The following is a 15,815-nucleotide window of genomic DNA, read 5'->3' on the forward strand; positions in this document are numbered from 1 at the left end:
ATATCCGGCCACCACGGGACCGAGCCCCTGGCCGGATAACGATTCGGCCGGATAAACCAACCTACAGTACACAGCACTTGACGAAACAAAACAATTGTACTGTACTGTACTAACCGCACTGGAAATAATCAACGAACTGTTTACAGGTTAAACCTATTAGCTCAACTGAGGACAACACAGGAAAATGTAAACAAATAGATACACCAAAATAACGCAAGAGTCGTGGGAGACTAGTGCGTGCAACTGCGCGTCTGCAAGCCGTGGTAAATAAATTTCGATATTGTCTTCCGGGAAGTGGCCGGATAAACCGAGGTGCGGTAAAACCGAGGCCAGATATGAGGGGTTCTACTGTATCTGCATTACACTACCGATCAAGCACTGTTTACTTATTATTGATAAAATTCAAATGTAAACAGATGTTTCATAAAGTTTCTCGAACTATAGCTGTCAACAGCTGTCAAAATACGTTTCGTTCTTATCATAACATTCGAATGTAAACAAACTTTTTTTCAATTTGAATTCGACTTTATTTGGTGAAATGAATGTGTTATGGGTGGTAAAAAGCACTCTAAATGTTAATTCAGACCAAAAGCTATACCTGTTCCAAATTTCAGCACAATCCGTATAACAGTTTCAGCGTGATTCGAGGACAAACATCCAAACATTCAAACTTTCGCATTTATAATATTAGTGGGACTAAATTGAATAATACAAGGACAAATATATATCATGTAAGCAGTGCGTGTCTCAATTGACATCGTTTTCAATTATGCAATTAAATTATAAAAGGAAATAACACAATGCAATGTAAATTGTCATTTATTGGTTAAAAATACAAATACAAATAAGATAAAATAAACTTATTGCTCTTGCAACCAATAATAAAAGTTCACCTTTGCAGTAGGTTGTAGGTGCACTTTGGTATATATGAGCTAAAGTGATAAATCAGTATACATGTTAACTGCATAGTAATACTTACATAAATGTATACTTATAATACTTAATATTCTTTGGCTTATTTCTATAGTAAAATATCAATACAAGTATACAACAATATTTGATTTGTTTATGTTTGTAATCACATACTCTAGTAAATACTGTGGGAAAATATATTTTATGTTATTTGGTTATTAAAAGCCTTATACCATCTTAGGTTATTTTAAACATTGTGTGTTTAAGAGTATTTGTTCTAATGCCTGAATAATGGTGGTGATAGATACTACAACCTGAAATATAGTGTAATTTTTAGGAGCTAATAATGTAAAATGTGTTAAAAATATCATAAATGCACTAACACAAATTTATTAAGGCACATTATTGTACAATATGGGAGCTAGTAATGCAAAATGCATGTTAAAAGATTAAAGATGCATTAACACAAATTTATTAAGGCACATTATTGTACAATGTGGATATTGTACTAAAATAGATAAAAATGACATTATTTGTATGCAGTGTCATACGTTTAACAATATATAATATTCTTAAAACTTAAATAAAAGAATAACAGCCTTTTGAGGAACATATTTTTCAATTATATTCTAGGCAGAAGTTATATTTGCCCAGCTATTAGTAATTATTAGGATAACAGTTACTTATCCAAAACAATATTAGCAATGAAACTTTCAAGTTCCAAAAAAGAAACCATAGATAATAGATATCTTATATTTAAATATACGTACAAAAGTAACAACATAGTTATAAAACACAGCGATTATCAACTTGTTAAAAACAAATCTTATGAAAAATTGTAGACTAATACTTCAAAAAATATCTGACAAAACTATTACTAAGGCACTTATTAAAATATAAAATATTGATTGATTTCGTGGGAAATCAGAGAGAATACTAGATAAAATAAGAGAATATGGAGACTAAAATGAGCTGTTCAATCAAAGATGTCCTACAGCATATATTACTCTTTTTCAGAATAATTGCTTAATGTGTATGTTGTAGAGCAAGTGATCTACAAAGGTTTTTTAATTATCTCCGTGGAGTAGTGCACTCCACTATGGAACTGGTTGAAGGAGAGAGCTATTTTTTTGGGTAGGTGGAAGGACTCTTTGTCTTTGAACAGACTGTAGAAGTCGAAGGCATCGCTGTGGACCGGAATGGTGCTAGAATAGTTGGTCTCAGGTGTGTGAAAGGTGACCATCACAGCAAACTTCTCTTTCGGTTTCTCAAGCGGTACGTATTGGTAGAACTGTACCAGCCTGCCCGCCCGAACACGGACATGCTGCCAGAAGATGTTGTTGTAAGCGATGATCACACACAGACCCTCCCTGTTCATCTTGGTATTGAAGGACATCAATATTTTAGATTCGGAGGCGGTGCGAACCAGATCCTTGGCGTGGACACTCTCCAGATGTTCCAGTAGCTTCCCTGCAACACCTCTCCACCCACACTGAGGTATACGACATTCTGTTTGGCGATAGCGGCAGAATGTCTCGTGATCATTGTCATTGACCAACACAAGACTCTCGCAACCTTTACAACAAAAAAACAAGTACGTGTTGTTAAAATTTTCTCACAAAACAAACTACTAGTATTACTAGTTTAATTTTTTCCTTATCCTTAGAATGATAGTATTAGTTATGGTAAGTCAGTAAACAGAATTTCTTCTTAAAACTATACAATATATTAATGTCTTCAATTATTTCAAAAATGTTTAAGTTGAATTATTAAACACTGAACTATGTTGCATTTTGGAAATATTTCGTCCTAGGAAATATTATAATTTGATCTATCAAAGGCAATTTGTTTTTTGATCAGATATGATTACTTTTGCTAATGAAATTGAGGTTTTTAAAGGAATTTCAAAATTGGAAAAAGTTTGTCTTTGGAAATCTACATTAACCCATTGCGGATCGTGAAAACGGCGCGCGCGCGGGCCTTAGAGTACGAATTAATCCGTATTACAACGCAGCACCCGCAGTGTTTGCACGCCTACCTGCCTGCTTAGCGCGCTCGCTAATTAGGCCAGCGTATATAATTATACATGTTTTGTTTGTTTATGTTGTTATTTATGTTATATAAGCATTATACAGATCATATTAGACAAGTATATTATACTAGAACAAATGTAAAAATACAGGTACATAACATTTTTACTTACGTTTTTTGCGTGTTGTAGCTGCTTGATATAGGACGGATCAAACGTTTTACACAATAAAAAAATGTTGTAATAAAACTGTCACTTCAAGAAACAACTAATCTAATATTTACAAAATATTGAGACTGTCTTTGTCTTAGTAGTGGATTTTGGTGTGATAGTCACGGAAACAATTATACGCGTGATAGAATCGTCTCCATCCTCAATAACACTATCGATATCACTTTCATCACTTCCACTTTCTAATAATAGTCTATCTAATTCAGATGATCGTAAATTATCACCCATTTTATTTACGTACACGCACACGAGGCAAAGGAAAATCGAACGCCACGACTGTACGACTCAGACAAACAATTTGTCGCAAATAAAAACGTTATTGACCGATAACGAGGGGAGTAAGTATTTATGGACAGGTACCAGAGATAAGATAGGAAGCCAGTGCAGGAAAACGGACTATAAATAATCTCCGAGACTTATAACAGCGATAAGCGTTCAAAACAAATGAGTCATCCGTACCACGTCATCCGCGTGAGGGTCACGTCATTGTGCTTTTGGTCCACGCCTCGCTCCGCGTCACCCTCACGTCGTTGATCCGCAATGGGTTAACCCTTTGAGTGTCACACAGTCATATATTTTTGCCAACATCTATTTTAAAATGGTTTGTTTTTATTTCTCAGTCTTTCTATGTTTTGATGTGACAAACACTTGTATTTCCAATAATCTTTAACATTCTGCAATGTTTGATAAAAGTAAAATAAAAAAGAACAAATAACCTCTAATGGTGTGTGGGTGTGTCTGTGTGTGTGTTGGATTTTAAATTTTTCATAATTTTGTATTTGCTGACATGTGTTTCAGCAATCATGCCATGTCACGGTTGCAAAATTATACATATCGTTGAACATTATATCCTCACAACAAACTATAAACAAATAAAAATAATAACACATATGGTGATGATAATATCTAATGAACTCTTATGTTAGTAAAGTCTACGTTAGGATTACTTTCTTAGTTTTAAAATTTGTTCAAATATTGGATTTTTTGTATCGACTTGTATTGTATTTAATATATATGTTAATTCAATCTCTTTTATAATTTAAATATATTATATAGAATATAATTTTCTCCCTTTTTCTTATATTCTATAATTTCCAGCTTTTCTTTCATACTTTTATAACTACAACATGTTTGTAAGAGATGTTTAAAACCACCTTCATATACTGGTTATGTTGATTCATTTCTAAGTCTTGTATATATTTTCTTTAAATAGTAACTTGAAATTTAAACAGGTCTGGCTAATATAATAATTTGACAATCACTGCAATTAATTTTACAAATTCCAGAATTTTCATAAGAATCATTTTGTTTTTTGGTTTACTTTAACTGTTTATTAATAAGATCAAACCCGTTATGTCTTGATCTATAGCTTAATTGTAGATTTTTCAAATGTTTTTCTTGTTGCTTTATTTAAAATAGTGCTAAAAGGTAGACAAATATATCCTTTTTCTTGTTTGTTTTCATTACCATTTAAGTTTTTATTGGTTTTAGCCATAGATCATTTCACATATATTTTTTTCAATTGTTTTGGTACTGTATACATTTTCTATTGCCAAGTTTATAATTATTTTCTTTTCATTTTCAAAATTAGATATATTCATTGAAAATTTTGTTTTGATCTGTTTACCATTTAGTTAAATTCTGGTATTTTATGATTCCAAGGATGATTAGAACATTTTTTGAACAAGAAGGTCGTTTTGATATGGTTTTCTGAATATTTTGAATTTATGATTACCATTTTCGTTTGTTATTGTCAAGTCGAAAAAGTTAATTTTTTCTTTGAGTTGCTTTTTAAAATTTGATAGTGTTATATAACAAATTTTAAAATGTTAAAATAAATGTAAAAGAGAACTAATTTATCTCTCTTCTTCCATTACCTTGAAAGAAACATAAAATGTCATCCACATACTGTGCTACACATGAAGTACATTACCATGAAATGGGTTATCATTATTGATTATTTGTTGGTTTCTAATTTATGCAAAAAGATGTTTGCTAATAAACCTGGCAAAAAGGAACCCATAGCTAATCCAGTTTCTTTTTTATAAACCCTGAATCGTATGTATATACAATACGAGGTGTGTGTCCAAAAAGTATCCGACCTTGACGTCTGGCATGAACTGACATTACTCGGCGGCAACAGCAATCTGGAATCTGGTCCTCTTCAAAGTACTCCCCTCCACAAGCCACTACCTTATTCCAATGCTCCTCCCACTTCCGGAAACACTCCTTAAATTCATTTTGCGGAATGGCTAACAGGTCCTTCGTCACATTTTGTTTTATTTGTTCAACATCGTCAAATCTTTTTCCTTTCAAAGGAATTTTTAATTTCGGAAATAGCCAGAAGTCACAAGGAGCTATGTCAGGCCTGTAGGGAGGCTGTCGTAGTTGGTTGATGTCGTGTTTGACCAAAAAATGCTGAATAAGATTTGAGGAATGAGCTGGCACGTTGTCGTGGTGTAGGATCCATTCACGGCTTGTCCACAGTTCAGGTCGTTTCCTTCCCACCGCATCTCGTAGCCTCCTTAGGACCTCAAGATAATACTCCTTATTTACTGTCTGGCCTCTTGGAGCATATTCGTGATGAACAACGCCGTCCTGGTAAAAAAAAACTGTCAGCATTGTCTTGACATTGCTTCGACTTTGTCTTGCTTTTTTCTGCCGTATCTCTTCACGAGTTTTCCACTGTGAAGATTGAGCCTTTGTTTCAGGGTCGTAGCCATAAACCCATGACTCATCACCAGTAATAACTTTTTTAAATAGCCCTGGGTCACTTTTTATCAAATCCAGATTGTCCTGTGCGATTTCAAGTCGACAGTTCTTTTGGTCTTCTGTCAGCAGCCAAGGAACAAATTTTGCCGAAACACGGTTCATTTTTAAATCTTCGTGTAAAATGTTACAAACTGACGATTTTGGTGTTCCTAAATCTTCTTCCAGCTCTCGGACAGTCAATGACGGTTTTCATTAATTGCTGCACGAACACGTTCAACATTTTCAGCGTTTCTGGCCGTTGAAGGCCTGCCAGATAGGTCATCACTCTCCACTGATATGCGGCCATTTTTAAACTGCCTAAACCACTCTTTTATTTGTGTATCGCCCATAGACACGTCACCGTAAACTTTCCGTATCATAGTAATCGTCTCTGATGCTGAATGCCCAAGTTTTTGGAAAAATTTAATGCAAATTCGCTGCTCAACACGTTCAGTCATATTGAGATGCGACGCACACACACGGCAGTACTGTACGGAACAGAGCGCTGTGACTCACTGAGTGACCGGATCGTATTCAATGCCTAATATGGGAAGGACTAGGCTCGTCCCTCCCCTCCAATAACCGGTTGGTTCCGCCGCGGCCACCTACTGGTCGGCGGTCATATACTTTTTGGACAGACCTCTTAATTTGGGTTTACTGTAATTGTTTTCAGTTTCATTGTACTATTAACTTTTTTGTTAGTGTTATTTTAGTGAGACATTCTTCAACATTAGTGCACTTGTTGTTGCATTAAGTGAATAACTTGCTTTTAAATATCTACTGAAAGGAATCTTTGTCTTGGTTTTAGAGTTAATTCTCACAAATTGTTTGATACACTCGTTGTTTTTGAACTTCTTCCCTTATAACATGACTTTCAGTGGGTCAAACAAGTTCATCCAACCTGTCATTCCCATCCTTCCGCACATTGACACAATCGAAGGGGGTGTGATATTAAGGATAAAATAAAGGGCAATTATTCAAACATGTTAATGGGGACTTCAACAATTAGTTCAATGATAGCCTATATTGTCTTTATCAAACAATACCTCTAACATAAGTAGTCATTGATTTTATTGATTTAAAGGATGGGAAAAAACTAGATACGTTTTAAAGAAATTCTTTTTATCATGTAACTCATAAAAACAGGTTGCTTAGACAAAACAGAAAAAAAAGCTATATTTCCAACAAACCTGTAAATTTACTGCTAACATTGTGCATGTTTTTCTCTTGTTCAGCAGTTTTATATTCAGAAGCACAAATGTTCAACAAGCTATTACATGCTAATGGCTTTACTAGACTACATCTCCCTCCTACATTCCCGTTTGAGTAGAAAAGTAGGGGATAATAAACAAGCGTTTTTTTTTTTTTTTTTTTTTAATTATGATCTGTTATGAAATTTGTGATGCCAGATAAGTACTGACCATATAAATAACTCAGACAATAAAAGCAAAGCGATTTGGGATGTTATAAATAGTGAGAGAGAATTAAAGACCAATCACAACTCTAATATAACATCACTGACACATGAAGGCAGAAGTATTGACGACCCTTCAGAAATAGCCGACTACTTCAACAAATATTTTGTTACAGTGGCTGAAGAAACACTAAAAACACCCCAAACAACTAAAGTAAGCGTACAGTATACAGACCTGCGCACTGTTATGTGGTCTTTTCTGCTAACAACACCTGAAGAGATCTGCAGGGTAATTGAAAGCTTAAAGCCTAAGAAGTCTAGAGGAATAGATGAAATTTCATTTTAAAGACTTTTGAAGTTCTGTAAAAACGAACTTATTACCCCTCTCTTACACATTATCAATGCCTCCCTATATCAAGGTCACTTCCCAACAAAACTTAAGATAGCCAAGGTGATACCAATACATAAAAAAGGGAGAAGAGACGAAGTGTCAAACTACAGACCTATTTCGCTTATCTCTTCTACATCTAAAGTTATTGACAAAATAGTGTTTGAATGTTTGGTACATCATTTACAAATTAATGACATCCTGACAAGTAGGCAACATGGTTTCAGGAAAGGAAAGTCGACCATAACAGCTATAGCGGAAACAGCAGAATTTATATTGGACGCTCTTGAAGAAAGGAAGACTGTGTCAGGAATTTTTATGGACTTGAGCAAGGCTTTTGACTGTCTCAATCATGACTCCACTCTTCTGAAACTTGATTCCATGGGCATTAAGCATACAGCAAAAAAAATGGTTCACGACTATCTAAAGGGTCGCAGTCAGTTAGTTGAGTTAAAACACACTGTTCATGGAAGATGTTCATGCATTCTACCAGTGACTAGAGGGGTACCCCAGGGTTCAGTTCTTGGCCCCCTCTTATACATTTTATTTACAAATGATTTGTTTCATTGAACCATACAGCCATTCAGTTATGTATGCTGATGACACTGTAATTCTCACAGCTAATAAATCAGTCCAGTCCTTGGAAATAGATTCATACATCAGCGTCAACTTGTCAAGCTCTGAAATATTGTCAAAGAAATGATCTTGTTTTTAATGAAGGCAAAACAATGCAACTCACTTTTGGCAACAAAAAAGAAAAAGTCTCCTACATTCCGGATCTACAGTCAGCCACAACAGTCAAACATTTGGGGGTAAATTTCAATAATAACTTAACATGGTCAACACATATTGATGATCTGTGTAGCAAACTGAGTAGAGCTCTTTTTTGCAATTAGAAGAACTAAGGCTATCAGCTCATCTGGTATTGTCAAGATTGCCTATCAGGCTCTTTTTGACAGCCATCTAAGATACAGAATTCTTGTTTGGGGTGCTTCCTCAGCAAAGAATCTTGAAGGGGTTTTATTATTGCAAAAAAGAGTTCTAAGAATTATGGCCTGTTTAAAACCCCTTGATAGCTGTAGACAGGAAACTACTGACTGTTGTAAGTTTATACATACAAGAAACAGTTCTTAACGTAGTTGGAAGGAAGATGCAATAGAACAGGGACCTTCATCACTATAACACAAGGCATTGTAACAACTTTACTTTACCCAGTCACCACAGGACATATTTTGAGAAAAAACCATCATATGTGGGGGCTAGATTCTTCAACAGTCTTCCAGACGAAGTAAACGAAGAAGAATCAATAAAAGTGAAGAAGAAGAAACTGCATCAATGGCTGTTGAACAGGCCTTTTTACAATATAAACGAATTTTTAAATTGGACAGACATTTCACCACAGATTATTAAAAGCTATTAATATATTAGTAGTTTATTTATTTATTGACAATATTGTTGTTGCTGTGTACAAATGTTATATGTTAGTTTTAAAATTTTTTTGTTTTGTTTCATTGTTTGTTTATTTGTTTTGTATCTGTATGTTTTGTAACTGTATGTGACACCATTTCTAATCTTTAGGACTGTGAAAAAAAATATATATTCTCCCTCCTCTCCCTCCCCCTCCCCTTGGATAGAGTAGTAATTTTAAGGTCCATAAACATTGTATTTTCACTGAAAGTGGCAAACATTTACAAATTTTTAAAATGATACGTTAATTATATTGAATTATTTAACACTTTCACTGCCGCCTCCATTTTTTTAACCAATTATATAAGAAAACCATGGGACTTGAATTTTTTTTGAAGCTGAGTTGCTCTTTCTACACAAATGCTCATTCATAAATATTATCAAGCAGAAAGTGTTGTTTTAAAACTTCAAAACAATGTTTTTTATAAAAATAGAAAGTTGCCCAAAAGTAATCACCATGTACTTAATAACATAATATATTTCTCATTATTATTTGCTATATTCAGCATTGCCATTACTGTTACTATAGCTACACATATTTACAACTGAAATCCACTTATGTTTAAATATTTTTTTAGTGTAAAGGCCTAGGGTAGGGTACGATAAGCAAACCCGGTTTTTTATATTGAAATTGGCAAACAATATTACTTAATCATAACCAACGATATAATCAATCGATACTGATTAATTATTTTGAACTATTAAATTACATAATCTATATTAACAGATGTAAACACTTTAAAATAATATACGTAGGGTAATATTTCAATTTACATAAGTAATTTTGATTATTAAAAATGACAGTCAATTTTATAAAATACACGACATTGCTTTTAAAGATGATAAGACATGTTTTTCATGGCTTCAACATGTTGGACTCGTACCGAAAAACCCATTATGTGAAATTTGTGGAAAAGAAACAACTGAAACTGTGAGAGGAGCAAATATGGTCGTCTCCAGTTTTCCTAATTTTGGTTATAATAATTTGTTTTATCACTGTAAATATTAAATTCATATTTTAATTTAAAACAAATGATTGTTATTGAGGACTGTAGGTACTTTTATATCGATTGATAGTCTAGGATTTGAGATGCCGATATTAGGTATCGATGACTACATTCTTCGATATAAAAAACCGGGTCCACTTATCATATCCTATCCTACCCGAGGCCTAACCCAGTTGTTCCAGGGTAATCATAAAAATCTTCACCAAAAATAAACTGTAAATTTCTGTAATAAACCAATTATTTATAAAACACAACAATAACAGTTTTTATTACTATTTTTCTTATACTTCTTATTTGAGTAAAAAAACAATGTCAACAAGTCCATCAGATCATAAATTAGGATCATTATCTGTGTCATCTTCGAATAAATCATCACTTGAATTGTCTTCAATACTGTTACGATTCATTGTATTTACTCACAAAATAAACGTTATAAACTAAAGTAATAGCAAGGAAAACAATAACAATGCAGACTACGCATTAACAGAATGAAAAAAAATGGCCGACACAATGGTAGTTCGTAAAGAAACAACTTTTTTCCGATATTCCAAATGACTGCCAACAACACTTCATAGATCATAATCCATAGAGTAAGAAATAAAAACATGGAAATAGCAAATGACTATCAATGCCGAAGTCCAAATATGTTTAAATGCATTTTTATTGCTGTAAAAGTCGGCACTGTCAAAAGACGTCAGCAGTCTATAGAATTCCATGCGCGTTGACGTCGGCAGTGAAAGTGTTAAAATGATACATCATTACAACAATAGGCTACTGCAATACACGTTAATTAACTTAAGGAGGGAAGAATGTTTCTACCTTTCTGGAAGAACTTGCAAATCCGTGGGAGCCGCTTTATGATTTGGTCAAGCATGACAGGCTTAATATCAGTCACAGAAACCTTGCAAATGGGGCACATCCGGTTGGAGCGGGTCTTGCAAGCCAGGCAGATTCCGTGGCCGTTGAGGCAGACCCGGGCCGAACGAAGAGGTTTGTGACAACTATAGCATTCTGCTGCACTGTGGATATACTTGAGAGCCTCAAACAACTCTGTACAGTTGTATTCAATCTAGCAACACATTAATATCTGGTCAACATCAAAACCCTTAATAAATCTTGATCTAAACTAAGAAGGCAATAATATTCACACTCCATTACCATAAATAAAATTAAAAAATCATGTGCTTAACCATAGTTGTGACAGTGATATCACTTTTTAAAGAGAGCTGTTATTCTCTCTTTTCATTACTGTTTAAGCTGACGCCATTTCAATGCTTGATGTATTTGAAAATAAAGAATATTTGTATAGGATAAACAGTTTTTTTTAAATCATACAAAATAAATTTAACTATGGCAATTATAATCTATATATATATATATATTATATGAATTGCTGTTCGTTAGACTCGCTAAAACTCGAGAATGGCTGGACCGAGTTGGCTAATTTTGGTCTCAAATTATATGTGGGAGTCCAGGGAAGGTTTAAAAGGTAAGTAAATATGATGAAAATGCTAGGAATTTAGGAAAACCAACAATTTTGTTTTCCCTTAAAAATAGGGATGGTCGATTATTATTGATTTTCGATGATCATTGATGTTGGACAGTAACAAAATTGATTTTGCATTATTTAAAACATTGTTACATGTATTTCTCGAATTAAAAAATTTCTTCCCATGAGGATGACGTGAAGTTTGCAAAAAACACTGATGTTATCAATTAACTTTGAGGTTTAGAGCTCGATAAACATCAAGTATCAATGTTTGGCTATTGATTAAATAATGTAAATGTGACAAAAGTGTTAAATATTTTTTATATACACAGACAAGATAACGCAAGTATGTTAACAAATTGACCACTAAACCATTCAAATCAATAAAATTAATTGAAAATGAATACAAAATTCTAAACTGCAATGATAATAAAAGGAGCCGAAAGCCAATTTGCATAAGCATACATCCTGGTTTTCACAATCTGGAAATCGATAGAGGGATTTCTGAGGTAAAAATATGAAAAAAAATACATTTTTTGTCAGATTAATGTTCAGTAAAAGTCGGATAACCATATACTGATACTAAAAGAGGTGACTTTTAGTCTTTATCTAATAGTCTGACGGTGATATAACTATTATTTATGTGTCTTACGCTTTTGAGTGAAAACTAGATGACATATGACATGAAAAAAATATACTGTTTTATAATTTTATCTTTTTTTATATCCTTCAAAAAACAAAACATACAAGTGGATTTCAAGTAAAAACCAGGTTGCATGTTTATAACATTTAAATGGGCTTTCAGCTCCTTGGTTCACATTTTACCAAAAGGTAAATTATTAATAATTAGTTTCTAAACAAGCATGCAATCTTATATTAATTATAATATAAGCAAGTTTCAGTTAGAACTGTTACATATCAAAGGGGGTGTTGCTATATATAAACACAATAAGCTAGCCAACAAAACTACCACTCTTAACCTAAATATAGTGTAGAAATGGTATGTGAGGTGACTGGAATAACAATAAAAATAAGTAATAAAATAGACTTACAAATACTGGGCTATTATAGACCACCAAATGCCAATATTGAGACAACACTCCAAGTTTTAGATGACACTATAACAGAAGTACACACAAACAACTCCTACATCATTGTCACAGGAGATATCAACATTGATAACCTTACCAATAACAGAGAACGAGCTTCATTAAATCTAAATGAACTTTTGGCCTTATATGACCTTAGAAGACTTACCCTGCCACCAACGAGAGTCACAGCCACCTCTAACTCCTCTATTGACATTATCTGCACTAACCTCCCTCCAGGTAAACTAAATGTAGAAGTCTCTAACACCGGTCTCTCAGATGATACCTGTTAATACTGCACAGTTGATCTTCCTGAAATACTTGACAACTCAACATCTTCAACATATAGGGATACAAGGTCAAGAAATCTAAACAACCTAAAACACCCCTTAGCCACAGAAACTTGGGAAAATGTGACACAATCAAATGACACTGATGACATAAAGGAATAAATAAAGGAAAAATAAATAAAGGAATTTTCATTTCATTTTCATTTCATGACGCTTATGACAATTTCCTTATCACCTTTACTAGGGCCTTAGATGTTGCCTGTCCATTCAAAACGAAGAAACATCACTCTAAAAGGAATACATACCACAACAAAGAAGCCTTGAGCTTACAGAAAGAATTTATTAAAGCGCAGGATAAGTTCAATCTCACAGGAAGAATAGAAGATGAGACTGAAGCAAACCGGAAGAAGAAAGCTTATGATCTAAAACTCTGGGAGGAGGCCAATGCAGGCTATATAAATCAAGCTAACAATAAAACAAAAGCAATCTGGGAAATTATAAATAGAGAAAGAGCTGCTAAAAACCAAACAACAACAGGCCTGAATCATTTAAAAATTGATCAAGAACAAGAAACCGACCCAAATAAAATTGCTAACTATCTTAACGCCTTCTTTGTTAATATTGCTGACAACACCCTAAAATAACAACAAATATCAAATGACAACATAGTATATAACCCACTTTACAACATAGAAACCATAATGACAGAGATGGCTCCTACCACAGTAAAGGAGATTAAACAAACAATCCACTCACTAGCAAGTAAAATCTCCTCTGGATTGGACAAAATGTCTTCCAAAATAATAAAATTTTGCGAGGCTGAACTCTTAAGACCAATACACCACATCACTAACGTATCCTTTATGCAAGGCAGATTCCAGAAAAACCTAAAACTGGCCAAAATATATCCTAAATATAAACTAGGAAATAAAGACGAGGCCACAAACTACCGTCCCATCTCACTACTACCGACTGTATCTAAAGTAATACAAAAAATAACTATCTAGACTCCTCACTCACCTGCAAGCCAATAATCTCCTGTCAAATAAACAACATGGTTTCAGAAAAGGAAGATCTACAGTAACTACAATAATGGACCTAGTTGAATTTATTATAGACAACTTAGAAGAAGGCAACACCATCACCAGTATCTTTCTAGACCTGAGTAAAGCCTTCGACTGTCTTGGCCATAACCTAATCCTAGCCAAACTGTAATCTCTTTGCATTCAACAGTCAGCTCTGAAATGGTTTGAGAGTTACTTGAGTGAAAGATACCAAGTTGTGGAGGTCAAACAGAGATGAAATGGAGACACCTGCACTGTCAAGTCTGGAAGGCTCCCAGTGACTCAAGGTGTTCCCCAAGGCTCCGTCTTAGGGCCAATCCTATATATTTTATTCACAAATGACTTGCCAAATTTCTTGGAAAACTACACAAATTCTATTATGTATGCAGACGATACTGTTCTGCTATCTGCCCAAAAGGATGTTGAACAGCTGGAAATTAACTCCTACATCTCATTTAATATGGTCCAACAATATTGCAGATACAATGATCTAGTATTAAACAGCTCCAAGACTAAGCAAATCACTATAGGAACTAATAAAAACTATGTGTCCAAACTCCCTGACCTCCAAAAAGCAGAAGACATGAATTATTTAGGAATAACAATAAATGATAATTTGACTTGGCCAAATCACACTGTCAATTTATGCCTAAAGCTAAATTCATCTCTATATGCCTTACGACGAACCCATGCAACTAGCAACCTTGAATCCACTAAAATAGCGTACTATGCGCTATTTTAAAGTCATCTTAGGTATGGAATAGCAGGATAGGGAAGCACAACAAAACTCAACCTTTCCAAAGTCCTTAAGTAAAAAAAAACCAATACGTTTAGTGGACAACCTAGGACCCAGAGAAAGTTGTAGAGCTATGTTTAAAGAATTGAAAATACTTACGGTAACATCCCTTTACATAACAGAAACAATATTGTATTGCCTAGCAAGAGACCTTCCTCGAAATGGTGACCTCCTTGAACATAATACAAGACATGGTCAAGACTTCCCACTAACTCTTCACAGAACAGCTTTATTTGAGAAAAAAAACCTACCTACGCTGGGAAGAAACTCTTTAATGCTCTGTGAGAAGAAATCAAGAATAATCTATATAATCTCAAGAAAATGAAGACAGTAATGAAGAACTGGCTACTGCAGAGAACCATCTATACGATAGAGGAATTCTACTCTTGGGAGGCAACTCAATCAAGACCACTAATACTTTTTATAATAAGACTTAAATAATAACTATGTACATGTATATCTTATTTTCATTGACGCTACTTGTAATCTTAAAGATTGTCAACAAATAATTTCTGATTTCTGATAAATACTTTTTCAGCATATTATGTAAAAATAATAAAGAAAACTAATTGCATACATACTAGGTGTAAAAAATATTAATATTATGAATTTTTTTTAATATCAACAAAATGGGAGGGAGGGACATGGTTTGAAATTTCTGTTGTTTTTATGATCTAGAATAACCCAAAATTACTAAGTATAATGTACGAAGCATGTTTTTTAAGTAAGTACAAAAATCAAAACGCACACTTTGACCTATACCTGAGATTGTCCATGGTCACTAACAACCCAATCTATCAATAACAAAACTATGAGTGTAATAAAATAAATGATGGTCCATGCCAAGTTATTTGTTGCTGGTAAACACTTATAATACTTAATTCTCTGT

General features: G+C 33.8%; 1 protein-coding gene across 2 annotated transcripts in view; it reads right to left on the minus strand.

The window, feature by feature from the left end:
* Positions 1–803: 803 nt before the first annotated feature.
* LOC124365014 overlaps positions 804–15,815 on the minus strand; it is a 47,451-nt gene continuing 32,439 nt past the window's right edge. For both annotated transcript variants that reach the window (XM_046820895.1, XM_046820894.1), the window contains 2 exons: positions 11,019–11,268; positions 804–2,487 (listed from right to left, as the gene is read on the minus strand). In XM_046820895.1, the coding sequence (XP_046676851.1) occupies positions 1,967–2,487; positions 11,019–11,268 (771 nt within the window). In that variant the 3' untranslated portion in view covers positions 804–1,966. The remainder of the gene's footprint in view (positions 2,488–11,018; positions 11,269–15,815) is intronic.

Source organism: Homalodisca vitripennis, chromosome 6 (assembly GCF_021130785.1).
Source record: "Homalodisca vitripennis isolate AUS2020 chromosome 6, UT_GWSS_2.1, whole genome shotgun sequence".
Classification (NCBI taxonomy): domain Eukaryota; kingdom Metazoa; phylum Arthropoda; class Insecta; order Hemiptera; family Cicadellidae; genus Homalodisca; species Homalodisca vitripennis.